Genomic DNA, 14,172 nt, shown 5'->3' with positions numbered 1-14,172 from the left:
GTACTACTGCCTCCTACTGACCGGAGGACAAACTACACTCATCCTACCTGCTGTAAGTACTGTTGTAAGGCATCCATGTTGTGTTAATACAGTAGTGCACTATATAATAGGGTGCCATTTGGGACTCAGCCATGCATTCACTCTTTACCTCCCTCAGGAGTGCCAGCAGTCCCATGGTTTCTGACGGTGTGTTTGTGGAGGCGGTGACGGCATCAGTAGTGGTGACGTTCCTGGTGGGGTTCAGCTCTGGAGCTCTAAGCAGGAGTCTACTGGACTTTATCTACCTATATTAAATATTTATTAAACTGTTCAGTATTTTACTTCATGTTAGATGGTTCCTCATCCTGAAAGTAGAATATAGGCCAGGAGAAACTAAATCATGGTTTTCTGAAATTTTTGTTATTGTTTAAATAAAACCGAACCATGCATTAGTTTCTCTTGGCCCATAGACTGCTTTCAGAGTGAAAGTAGTCTAGTTGTAAAACTCTGAACTTTCCATTTAAACATCATCAACAATAAATACAGATACATTTTACCAGCACTCCTAAGGTGTGTGAATTGGGTGCGGTCGCTAGGACAGGAACGTCGTAACCATGGTGAAACAGTCAGCGTGGCATTCCGGCAGGATGTGGAACAAGAGGATGACTCTGCCTCGACGACAAGCATTATCATGGATAAAGTCAGCCCATCTCCACCGGCCAAAACTCAGAGAGGCTTCAGGGGGAAAATGTCATGAAGAGAACAGTACTTATCCCCCGCCCCCTGGGCCAAGCAGTGCTCGCTGTCCCTCACCAGGCTCAACACCATCATGGCTGCTGCCAGCGCCGGCCCCCTCGACACCCAGAGCCCCCCGGGTAGAGACTCCGACCCCCAGGACTCAGACCCTGACGAAAGGGACACAGCCAGTCCATCCCAGGGCCAGGAGAAACCAGTCTTTCAACTTGAGATGTGACATACAAGATCTGGGCCTGTATTCATAAAGCGTATGGCTGCTGATAAATTATCCCATCCTGACCGGTTCATATAAATCTTAATCATTACGAATTAAAAGGCAAAACTGTTTCTAGATCAGCCCTCCTAGTCTTGATAAATGCAGCCCCTAAGCAGAAAGATCAGGGTCATGTTCAATAGAGCATACAGACACACCGTACCAAAATGGTTTGGAACAGAAAACAAAAATGAGTGTTTCTTACTGGAGAACTTTAACAGATAGTGCCTTGCCATTTCACTCCATTGTAAAACATTTACTCAATCACAAATTCCCAGACAAATTTAAGATTTTGACTTGTCATCAAATCCAGCGGATTCCATTAATATTTTGTAAAAGTAATTGGAAATAAAACATTAAAAATACATGTTAACTTTGGATGATTGTGTTAGTCCCAGTGTATATGGTTCTAACCTTGTCCCCAGGTTATAATTGTGCAAAGCTCTAATAAGCCTGGAATACCATCTATAGTCTGGCCTATGTAGGAGTGAGCAAAAAAATGTATTTCATCATTATTTGATCTTAGTGAATCACACGACTACAAGACAGGGCTCCAAATTAGAAGTACACTATGTGAGGAAGTGTTCAGAGGGAAGTGATTGATTAAATATAAAGCCGATGGCTATTGGCTCGGGACTTTTTCGTGTTCTTTCTATTGGGTTAAAGGCCCAGGGCAGTTTTTAAAAAAATGTGATTTCCCTGTGTTTTATAGATACTGAGTGTACAAAACATTGGAAACGCCTGCTCTTTCCATGTCATAGTTTTCACCTGGATTCACCTGGTCAGTCTATGAGCCCTTATTGATGTCACTTGTTAAATTCACTTCAAATCAGTGTAGATGAAGGGGAGGAGACAGTTTAAAGAAGGATTATTAAGCCTTGAGACATGGATTGTGTATGTGTGCCATTCAGAGGATGAATGGGCAAGACAAAAGATGGTAGTAGGGGCCAGGCGCACCAGTTTGATTGTCAAGAACTAACGCTGCTGGGTTTTTCCACGCTCAAGAGTTTCCCATGTGCATGAAGAATGAGTCCACCTCCCAAAGGACATCCAGCCAACTTGACACAACTGTGGGAAACATTGGAGTCAACACGAGCCAGCATCCCTGTGGCATGCTTTCAACACCTTGTAGAGTCCATGCCCGACAAATTGAGGCTGTTCTGAGGGCAAAAGGGGGGAGTGCAACTCAATATTAGGACAGTTTCCTAATGCTTTCTACACTGTGTATATTCCCATACTGAGGCTGGAGTAATACTGTGAAAATTCTGATAATGTATTTTTAGTGCAAGAGCTGTTTGAAAAGACCACCTGTTTTGGTGGGATGGAGTTTTGGCCTGTCTGGTGACATCACTATTTGTTAATGGACCAATACGAGTTCCAAACCTCTCGGCCAATAACATAGTCTTCTCCTCCCCACTCAGACCACTTCCAGACAGACCTAGCAAAATTCTTGCTTGAGAAATTGGTATTTGCTAAGTCCTGTTTCTTTATGAGCATTTTCATTCAAAACAATCACATTAAGTTACTTCATTGTTAACAAGAAAAGATTTGATATCGATATAAAAACATCTGCGTTGGCCCTTTAACGAAGGCCACGTTTGACATGTTGATCCATCAGGCCCTATGAGCAGCGAGCAAGTGTCTGGTAAACAAGATTCATTTGGTCGTACCAATCACAGCCCAGTATATTTGGTTGAATTCCATTCTTTATTCTTGTTCTGAAAACATACTATAAACAAGGTAAGACTCAAATGAATGGAAAAAATGTTCAAGGAAACCAAAAAAATTCCCCAGTTGAGCTTAACAACAATGGCTAGAGAACTGTGGCCACAGATGCAATATATATGAAAAATAGTTCCCCCTTTTGTTTAGCTTTTTGTTTGTTTTCTTCTTGTTGAACTTGTTTAAATTAACACTGAAAAAGAATCTTCAGAGAGAGAGAGAGAGAGAGAGAAAGGACTTCACTGTTTGGCACACTAAGCACAGAGGCCGTCACTGGAAGTGTATGTACGCTCCGTGACACCGTATGGGTGTGTGTGCACAGTCCATAGAAGGTGTGTGCGTGCCGTCTCTGTATAGTGTGTGTGCCGTTTCTGTATATTTCAAACGGAGGGAGAACATCTTCATGTGTGCTTCTCTCTTTCACACTCTCGCTTTCCTCCTGCGGTTTGGCGAATGTGTCCTCAGCTATAACGCTGCCAGTCGAGCTTTCTGCCACTCCACAAACTCATCCAATAACACCGGCCCTACAGAGAGAGAGTAGTGTTAGTGTGAGAGGGACTGTGTGTGTTTTTTCGTGTGTGTGTTTTTGTATGATTTAGTGTGTGTGTACGTACTCACAGGCTCCATCCTCGTCATAGTTACTGAGGTCTGTGCTGACTGTACGACTGAACTCTAAGACGTTATACCACTGGTCCTTATTCATCACCTTGTACTTGGACTGCTGCAAGGGAGGAGAGAAAATAGAGGAAGAGACAGTAGAGGAGCGGGGATAGGGGGAGGACAGAGAGAGGAGACAGGGGGAGGAGAAAGGAGATGGATATTAGGAACGAGTCAGTGCAGGAACCACACAGCTGTGTTCAACACAGGGTGTGTGTTACCTCCAGAAACTGGTTGAAGACAGGGAAGAGTGGCCACGTTCTCCCCAGTAGCAACGCTAGCATGGACTTAGCTGTGTCCATGTCCAGACTCCTCTGGTCCTTATCCTGGGGGAGAAGGGGAGAGAACAGAGAGAGTTAGAGGGAGGGGTAAGAGAGATGATAAAGAGGATGAGATAATGTATGCATTCGGAAAGTATTCAGACCTCGACTTTTTCCACATTTTGTTACGTTACAGCCTTTTGATTAAAATACGTTTTTCCCTCATCAATCTACACACAATACCCCATTATGACAAAGGGAAAACAGGTTTTTGATTTTTTTTTGCAAATGTATTAATAAAAAACAGAAATACCTTACTTACATAATAAGTATTCAGCCCTTTGCTATGAGATTCGAAATTGAGCTCAGGTGCATCCTGTTTCCATTGATCATCCTTGAGATGTTTTTACAACTTGATTGGAGTCCACCTGTGGTAAATTCAATTGATTGGGGATGATTTGGAAAGGCTCTATATGAGAGCAAAAACCAAGCCATGAGGTCGAAGGAATTGTCCGTAGACCTCCGAGACAGGATTGTGTAGAGGCACAGACCTGGGGAAGGGTACCAAAAAATGTCTGTAGGATTGAAGGTCTCCAAGAACACAGTGGCCTCCATCATTATTAAATGGAAGAAGTTTGGAACCACCAAGACTCTTCCTAGAGCTGGCTGCAACACCATCATGACTGCTGCTACTGCCAGCCCCCTGAACACCCAGAGCCCCCCGTGAAGAGACTCAGACCCCAGGACTGGCCGCCCGGCCAAACTGAGCAACCGGGGGAGAAGGGCCTTGGTCAGGTAGGTGACCAAGAACCCGATGGTCACTCTAACATAGTTCCAGAGTTCCTCTGTGGAGATGGGAGAACCTTCCAGAAGGACAACCATCTCTGCAGCACTCCACCAATTAGGCCCTTATGGTAGTGGCCAGAGGGAAGCCACTCCTCAGTAAAAGGAACATAACAGCCCACTTGGAGTTTGCCAAAAGGCACCTAAAGGACTCTCAGACCATGAGAAACAAGATTCTCTAGTCTGATGAAACCAAGATTTTACTCTTTGGCCTGAATGCCAAGCATCCCATCTGGAGGAAACCTGCCACCATCCCTACGGTGAAGCATGGTGGTGGCAGCATCATGCTGTATGGATGTTTTTCCAGCGGCAGGGACTGAGAGACTAGTCAGGATCGAGGGAAAGATGAACGGAGCAAAGTACAGAGATCCTTGATGAAAACCTGCTCTAGAGCACTCAGGACCATCAAAGTACTTAAGTAAATGTGATTCCAGTTTTTTATAAATTTGCAAACATTTCTAAAATCCAGTTTTTTCTTGATCTTTACAGGGTATTGTGTCTATATTGATGGGGGGGGGGGGCATTTAATCAATTTTAAAATAAGGCTGTAACGTAACAAAATGTGGAAAAGGTTAAGGGGTCTGAATACTTTCCAAATGCAACCAGACCCTCTCCTCAGGAGGTCAAACCATTTCCTGGCTGTGAACCAGTGATTGAGGACTCACTCTGGCAAAGTCGAAGGCGTATCTGTAGATGTTTTTAAAGATGATCGTGTCGTTGAGATGATTGCGCAGGTAGTCCAGTTTCCCCTGTAACCTCTCTATGCAGTCACACCTATAGGGGGGGGGGGGGTGTAGTGTCACTAACACAGACGGTTTCCCAGTCACACCTATAAAGTGAGAAGCATCAGAAACATAGACATGTGATGTGGTAAATCAAGGTTACTCACTGTAGTAGAGTCATTCCCTTAAGCCACTCCTCCTTAGTGAAAAATCCCATATTTGGCGCTTCTAGTTTCCAGGCTATAACTAACATGATTATCTGAAAAAGAGAGAGATGGAGAGAGAACATACATCATAATTATCAACGATGGATGGATGAAGAGAAAAGACGAGGAAGACTAACGTTTTCTGGTTCCACTCCAATGTCTTCACAGAACTTCTCCATCCCCTCTGGACCCAACACCTCATCTGGACCTGGTACACAGGAAGCATGTACAAAAACACACACAAAATGGTATAAATGACTCAATACTTAGTGACCAATAATCAGCTTGAGTTCCTTGCAATTTAAAAAGAGTTCTGAGTGTGTATCCACGTTAATAGGCCATCTATGATCATCATGACATACAGTGCCTTCAGAAAGTATTCACACCCCTTGACTTATTCCCACTTTTTTTGTGTTACAGCCTGAATTTAAAATCGATTAAATTGAGCTGTGTCCCATAATGTCCCATAATGTCAAAGTGGAATTATGTTTTTAGACATTTTTACAAATGAATGAAAAATGAAAAGCTGAAATGTCTTGAGTCAATAAGTATTCAACCCCTTTGTTATGGCAAGCCTAAATAAAGTTCAGGAGTACCACTATCCTTAATAAGTAACATAATACGTTGCATGGACTCACTCTGTGCAATAATAGTGTTTAACATTACTTTTGAATGACCACCTCATCTCTGTACCTCACACATACAATTACCTGTAAAGTCCCTCAGTCGAGCAGTAAATTTAAAACAGATTCAACCACAAAGACCAAGGACGTTTTCCAATGCCTCGCAAAGGGCATCTATTGGTAGATGGGTAAAACTAAACTAAAGCAGACATCGAAAATCCCTTTTGAGAATGGTGACATTATTAATTACACGTTGAATGGTGTATCAATACACTCAGTCACTACAAAGATACAGGCGTCCTTCCCAACTCAGTTGCTGGAGAGGAAGGAAACCGCTCAGGGATTTCACCATGAGGCCAATGGTGCCTTTAAAACAGTTACAGAGTTTAATGGTTGGTTTTGAAAGGAGAAAACTGAGGATGGATCAACAACATTGTAGTTACTCTACAATACTAACCTAAATGACAAAGTAAAAAGAAGGATGCATGTACAGAATAAACAATATTCCAAAACATGCATCCTGTTTGCAATTAGGCACAAAAGTAAAACTGCAAAGAATTTGGCAAAGAAATAAACTATGTCCTGAATACAAAGCATTATGTGTGGTGCAAATCCAACACATCACTGAGTACCAGTCTTCATATATTTAAGCATGGTGGTGGCTGCATCATGTTATGGGTATTTGTATTTATTATGGATCCCCATTAGCTACTGCCAAGGCAGCACCTACTCTTCCTGGGGTCCAGAAAAATAAGGCAGTTTATACAATTTAAAAAAACATTACAATACATTCACAGATTTCACAATACACTGTGTGCCCTCGGGCCCCTACTCCACCACTACCACATATCTACAGTAGTAAATCCATGTATAGTGCATATGTTATCGTGTGTATATGCATGTGTCTGTGCCAATGTTTGTGTTGCTTCAGTCCCCGCTGTTCCATAAGGTGTTTTTTTTATTGTTTTTTAAAATCTAATTTTAGTGCTTGCGTCACTTATTTGATGTGGAATAGAGTTCCATGTAGTCATGGCTCTATGTAGTACTGCTTGTCATCGTCAAGGACTAGGGAGTTTTTTTTAGGATAAAAAGAAACAGAATAGAGCTAAGCACAGGCAAACGCCTAGAGGAAAATCTGGTTCAGTCTGATTTCCAACAGACACTGGGAGAAAAATGCACCTTTCAGAAGGACAGTAACCTAAAACACAAGGCCAAATATATACTGGAGTTGCTTAACAAGATGACATTGAATGTTCCAAAGTGGCCTAGTTTGTTTTGACTTAAATTGGCTCAAAATCTATGGCAAGATTTGAAAATGGCTGTATAGCAATAATTAACAACCAACTTGACAGAGTTTTAAGAATTTAAAAAAGAATGTGCAAATATTGTACAATCCAGGTGTGCAAAACTTTTAGAGACTTAACCAGAAAGACTCAGACAATGTTCCCTCTAAACTGCGTGCAGACTCGCAGCTCCCCCCACGCAGAGAAGCACGAGATTGAAATTTTCCCCTTTAGTTAACTATTTCAACGTTTCCCTCTACTGTGCGAATTGTGATCGAATCAACGCAATATACTGAAACAAAACGAACTATGTAAGACATTTTCTTGTAGGTAGAGCACAGAGTTCTATTGCATTGACAAGCATGACTCAGGCCCATACTCTACACAGACTGGTGCGCCATAGCCAATCAGAGCTGCAGTATCCCTATATGCAAATAGATCGTTGCCATATATGGAGCTGTTCCATTCACTTTGAACTGTGTTTACAGCATAAGTGGTCGGGAGTAGATGCTTGTTTTGAGATCAAAGCAAGAGCTGCATGTAGCCATATGTGTACATTTGTTAGTAAGTCAGTTTTAGCCCAGTTATAGCTAATTTCTAGTCAGCAGTGAGGGAGTGGTTGCTTCCTGTAAGAGCACAAAACGTGTGCTTTTCTAGACATCTTTGAAAAGCAAGTAGGGTAAAGAGCTTTTTTTCTGTCTTAAAGGGGCAGTGTCGTATTTTGAGACAGGCTTGAATAACCTAAGTAGCAAATAGGCAGAGGGTAGCATAATTTGTCTGATTCTCTATAATAATGGTAAGGGAATAAAGTGGTTTCTTGCATCAAACACCACAACATTTTCAGTCATCTTGTCTGAAGGACAAGCGGATAAACAGGTTACTGTCCATCCTTATAAGTAGTTTTTATTTTATTTAAGTTTTATGGAATGTAGGCCTACATTGAACACCACACATTGGCTGCATGATAGAACAGCTATTTCCATGTTAACATGTTATGGGATGCATTTTCTCCATTGCTTATTATGGTAGACCACTCTGATAGGCCTACATTATGAACAAATAGCAACAGAAGCCTACTTGGAGAGAGAACATTGCTCATGGCTGTAATCGCTGCCAAAGGTGATTGTCTAACGTATTGACTCAGGGGTGTGAATAGTTATGTAAATTAGATATTTCATTTTCAATAAATTTGCTAATATTTCTAAAAACATGTTTTCACTTAGTCATTATGGTGTATTGTGTGTAGATGGGTGAGAAAAAAATATAGTTCATCAATTTTGAATTCAGGCTGTAACATAACAAAATGTGGAATTTTTATTTAACCTTTAACTAGGCATGGATACTTTCTGAAGGCACTGTACCTGTGTACTCGTAGAACCATGCCAGACATTTCTTATTGGAGAACTGGTCCTCTGGGCTGATCAACCGGCCTGGAGCCTGGGGTCTGCAGAAACTACAACACACAGGATAGAACAGTCAGAAACTACACCACACGGGATAGAACACAGTCAGAAACTACACCAGACGAGATAGAACACAGTCAGAAACTACACCAGACGAGATAGAACACAGTCAGAAACTACACCAGACGAGATAGAACACAGTCAGAAACTACACCAGACGAGATAGAACACAGTCAGAAACTACACCAGACGAGATAGAACACAGTCAGAAACTACACCAGACGAGATAGAACACAGTCAGAAACTACACCAGACGAGATAGAACACAGTCACTAAACAGACTCAGACACATGCATGAGAGGAGTTCTTAGGATATTCAGTGTCACACACACGCCTCCCCCCTCTCCTTTCCTGTGGACTGACTGAAGTCTGTGCTGCATAAGGGGACAAATATGTGCTGAGTGTTGAGTTCCCCAGTCAAGCAGCAAGGCTCACTGCACAGAGCAAAGCCAGCAAGCAGCAGCTGCAACACACACACACAGTGGAATGGGTGAGGAGAAGGAAGGTCTACAGTAGAACGGTTGGGCGAGGCAGAGTTCCACTACAGCTCTAAATACAGCAGGTTAAGGGGTTGGAATCATGAAATGGGGTGTGTGTCGGGGGTGGAGGAAAAATACCAAACATCCAATAGTGAAGGATGGTGGGAGAAGTGGTGAGGAGCAGGAGAGGTGAGAAGCAGGAGAGGTGAGAAGCAGGAGAGGTGACGGATGAGGAAGGGTTCCTCACCAGGTGATTTTACACTTCCTGAGTCCCGGGTCATCTGACCCTGAAGACTTCCTCTTTTTCTTCACAGGCATCGCAGAGTTTCCACACGGGTTAACTAGCTGGGCTGGGTCCACACACACACACACACACACACACACACACACACACACACACACACACACACACACACACACACACACACACACACACACACACACACACAGAGTCTGTCAGCTCACCGAGCTGAGAGCCATACCATAAACAGTATACTATTTACAGATAGTATATAGGAGAAGTACCTATGTATTTCTGGTCTCCTTGTCCATTCAAATCTATAAGATTCTATAATAAAAACACAGTTTACAGTGAGACTTGAGGTGATGAACTACATAGTACCATAACATTATAGAGCATACATAAAGACAACACAGTATGGTCACATCACATAGCTAATCAACTCCCAGAATGCCCCTGCTCTGGCAGTGGCTCAACTAGCTATCTAGCTACAGTACTGGGTTATCCCAATAGTTCACTCATGAGTCTGTTAACTTACAAATCTGTCCAGTGTCTGTGATACCGTCTGTAGGTCTGTCTCCTCAGCCAGTACGAACACTGTGTACTATCCTACAGCAACAGACAGAGAGAGCGGGAGGGAGAGATGACATACTAGCTAACATACTGGCAAGCTAGCTTCGTCTTGTGTAAGTTGTTTTCGCGGTTGTGCGCCAGACAAGGCGTAAACCACAGATCAGATAACTCCTATGTTTAATGTTAGCCAATTGGCTGTATATGGAAGCAGCTACCTCGTCTAAACAAACAGATCTCATCCAATACATGCATTGTTAATTGGCTAGCTGCTATCTGGTCCATAAGTTATGCGGACCTTAGCCCATTCAATAGACAGTAGCTGCAGTGGTGTCTGGAGAAGTGGGTATACTCTAATTATCTAAAAGGAAAGGCGCACTGTGCTGAAAATTCAATGTTTTCCAATAGTTTATGAGTTTTCCTCTCAAAGATTCACTCTCAAAATCACAATTATTGATAGAAAAACCAAAATTGGATGTTCCAAGTCTACAACAATGCTTAAACCACACCAGGACACCATTTATGAGGTCTGGGAATATCAAATCATATTTTGGGGGAGGGTGTAGTTGCCCTTTAATTAAATTGTGCACCTAGCAAGGGACCATTTCACTAGCGGTGTTCCTGTACATACAATGTAGGCCTACAGTACAGTACATGCGATGTCAGAGTTTGCAAAACAAATGCCCTCACGATTGATACAAATCATAGATATCATTCTGCCAGGTAGGCGTACTTTGCAGTCAACATTTAATTGGGTAGACTTTTTAGGAAAGGCTTCAGAAATGTTCATTCAAACAGCGCATGATGGCTGAATTGCACATGGCAAAGATTTAACCAGGACTTCAGAAAAAACTTTTTCAATACCTGGTTTGCATACCCATTGTTTCGTTAGTTAGCATTTACTAGTAGATATCCTGAATTGAAACGTCTTTCCTACCTACCCTACCAGCTACTGATGTCGTTATTTTGTGAGATGCTCCATGCGACAACCAGTTTAGAGCCGTGCTCTTGCTGAAACTAGGCTGTGTGCGGCGGACATGTGAATACATTGAGTGTACAAAATAGTAAGAACACCTGCTCTTTCCATGACTGACCAAGTGAATCCAGGATATGATCCCTTATTGATGTCACTTGTTAAATCCACTTCAATCAGTGTAGATGAAAGGGAGGAGACAGGCTAAAGAAGATTTTGTAAGCCTTGAAACAATTGAGACGTGGATTGTGTATGTGTCATTCAAAGGGTGAATGGGCAAGACAAAAGATTTAAGTACCTTTGAACGTGGTATTTTAGTAGGTTTCAGGTGCACAGGTTTATATAAACGGCCTCCACTGCTGGGTTTTTCACGCTCAACAGTTTCCTGTGTGTATCAAAAATGGTCCACCATCCAAAGGGTAACAAGGCTCTAGAGACTGGAAGGGAGAGCTGACCAGCCAAAATGGAATGCTCTAAGTCCACAACAATGCTTAAACCACATCAGAAAATGTAGGCAATGTCCACTGAAAAAAAGTGAGTATACTGCGCATAGCCCCCACTACACCACTGGGTAGATGGGTATACCCCCCTTGGCTTCTCGAGACCTGTGGACCTTTCTGTTAGAAGCTGATAAACAAACGTGAAATAACTGGATATTGTCAAATCAGAGCTAGCGGCCAGATTTCATCCAAGTTACTTTGATAGTCTAGTTATCTAAAGTTACATTTCTACCGGATTATTTTATGTACAGACAGCAGACATATCAATGATCACTACTCTAATAGTTAGCTAACGTTAGTTACCCAGTTAACGTACACAGAACTACAACAAATAACGATATGCATCGACACACATGCAGGAGTTTCTCCCAATTATTGTTGTAGGTGCTAACTAACGTTTAACAACGCTGGTCAGAATAACTGCGTCACCGTAATGCCGAACGATGCGAAACATTCATAAACCCACTTCACTGGGTAACTAGCTAGATAGATTGTCTAAATATGAACTATAATACAATACCAAAGTACGTTATAACGGTTGTTATTAAATCCAATTTAAAAAAGATAGGCTAGACCTGTCATAGGAAATATTGTCAGAGTACTAACGTTAGCTAGCAGGTAGCCAACTTAACTGCGATTGCAAAGGCTAACTAGACAGGTAGCCCACAACATGCATTGCTTTTCGAAATAAAATGTAATTCATCACACGAGCCAAATACAACAGGTGTAGACTTCACAGCGAAATGCTTGTTTACGAACCTTTCCCAACGATGCAGAGTTTCAAATGTAAAATTACCGGATCAACGTTATTTGGCAATCAATTACCTACTAACGTTAGTAAGTTAGCTAGCTTAGTGAAGCAAACAACATTATCTTGATCTGGCTGAATCAGGACTATACATATGATTAATAATCTTAATCACAAAAGTAATTATCTGCATGAAGATTACACCAATACACACACGACTGGGGCTCTGCTTTTTTGTTGTTATCAAGAAAGATAGCTAGCTAGCTCGAGTTAACGAAAAATGTAAGCTAGCTACCTAGCCAACTAACGCGGGTAGCTAACAGCCAGCTACTTTAGCTAGCCAGTTCGCAGTTTATTTCTGTCATGATGACGTTCAAAAGCGAACATAGTCGAATACGTGGGACCAGCGAAGAAGGCTGTATTTAACTAGCATGTCTAGCTAAGGTTAGCTAGAATACATTGGGTAAAGAGATCAATCGAATTCGACCAAAACAATGGAAACGATTTGCTGAAATGCTAACGTTAGTCAACTTAGTTTCTCAACAAGTCAGAAAACATATTTAGCCGTTGTTGGCTAACGTAGCTAACTAAATATTTGCCACAGGTTTACGTCAGTGCATCCACCCAAGGGGGGTTTACAACACAGTTTTGGATATTAAAAGTATGTGAATATTTTATGCAAACCTTGGATTCCAAGAGTTGTGTTTCTTTTATGCGAGTAGATAATGTACTTTTACGGTTGCAACCTCGCGAGCTGATCACTTTCCAAGTGGTAAAATCAAACTGCTTTCTTCCGGGGCAACAGAGAGGTATGGAACGTACCACATGATTTCAAGGGATGCGCGATTGAGTCGTACTAGCTATGGAAATAAATCAAATTACAGGTCGAATTATTAGAATATGTATTTTACCGTACTTGATTTAAAATAATATCGAACGCATGAAATTGGTAAGAAATATAAAATAACTAACGATTAGGTGTAAATAAAACGCCCCCTTCCTCCCTCTACCAGAAATGACGAATACCTCAGGTCTTCTGCCTGTTTCTCACCTTATCTCTTTCCCACATGTCCCTACAGTGTGAGGTATTTTTGCGTGTCAAAACAGACGTCAAATAACAGTATTTTTAACGTGTCAAATAAGGTTGTTGACCAGTCAGGACCCGAATATGACTGCACGTCACATAATAATTTGACCCGTTCATTATGTTTTGTACGTAGTTATTACACATTGTTTACACTATTACTCGTATTTCACATGTCACAACGATTCAAAGCTGGGACCGAGACTGAAAAACAGCTTCTATCTCAAGGCCATCAGACTGTTAAACAGCCATCACTAACATTGAGTGGCAGCTGCCAACATACTGACTCAAATCTCTAGCCACTTTAATCATTAAAAATGGGATGTAATAAATGTATCACTAGTCACTTTAAACAATGGCACTTTATATAATGTTTACATACCATACATTACTCATCTCATATGTTTAAACTGTACTCTATACCATCTACTGCATCTTGCCTATGCCGTTCGGCCATCGCTCATTCATATATTTATATGTACATATTCTTATTCATTCCTTTACACTTGTGTGTATAAGGTAGCTGTTGTGAAATTGTTAGATTACTTGTGAGATATTACTGCATGGTCGGAACTAGAAGCACAAGCATTTCGCTACACTCGCATTAACATCTGCTAACCATGTGTATGTGACCAATATATTTTGATTTGATTAATCGATACGTATGCTATGTTGCTGGTAAAGTTGTCTCGCGCGCCTACAGTGCTGGACATAAAAGAAAGCTAGCCTGCTCAAGGATCCAAACAATGCTCTTCCCCAAAAACACAGCAAAACGACATAATCTGGTGTCATCATCTAAAATAACCCGAA

At 41.6% G+C, this 14,172-nt stretch overlaps 1 protein-coding gene across 10 annotated transcripts; it reads right to left on the bottom strand.

Annotated features, from left to right (window-relative positions):
* Window positions 1-2,676: 2,676 nt before the first annotated feature.
* On the bottom strand, window positions 2,677-13,261 carry dcnl5 (DCN1-like protein 5). Of its 10 annotated transcripts, none has more exons than XM_014162599.2 (11): window positions 12,963-13,261; window positions 10,026-10,096; window positions 9,772-9,814; window positions 9,494-9,596; window positions 8,666-8,757; window positions 5,536-5,606; window positions 5,360-5,451; window positions 5,136-5,244; window positions 3,589-3,693; window positions 3,329-3,431; window positions 2,677-3,234 (listed from the first exon to the last, which is right to left on the bottom strand). In XM_014162599.2, exons 4-11 carry the CDS (start codon window positions 9,562-9,564, stop codon window positions 3,176-3,178), a joined length of 702 nt encoding a protein of 233 aa, XP_014018074.1. In that variant the 5' UTR covers window positions 9,565-9,596; window positions 9,772-9,814; window positions 10,026-10,096; window positions 12,963-13,261; the 3' UTR covers window positions 2,677-3,175.
* Between the last annotated feature and the right edge of the window lie 911 nt (window positions 13,262-14,172).

This window comes from Salmo salar, chromosome ssa20 (genome assembly GCF_905237065.1).
Source record: "Salmo salar chromosome ssa20, Ssal_v3.1, whole genome shotgun sequence".
NCBI classification, from domain to species: Eukaryota; Metazoa; Chordata; class Actinopteri; order Salmoniformes; family Salmonidae; genus Salmo; species Salmo salar.
Note: the sequence above shows the minus strand (reverse complement) of the source record. Positions and strands in the feature narration are given on the sequence as shown.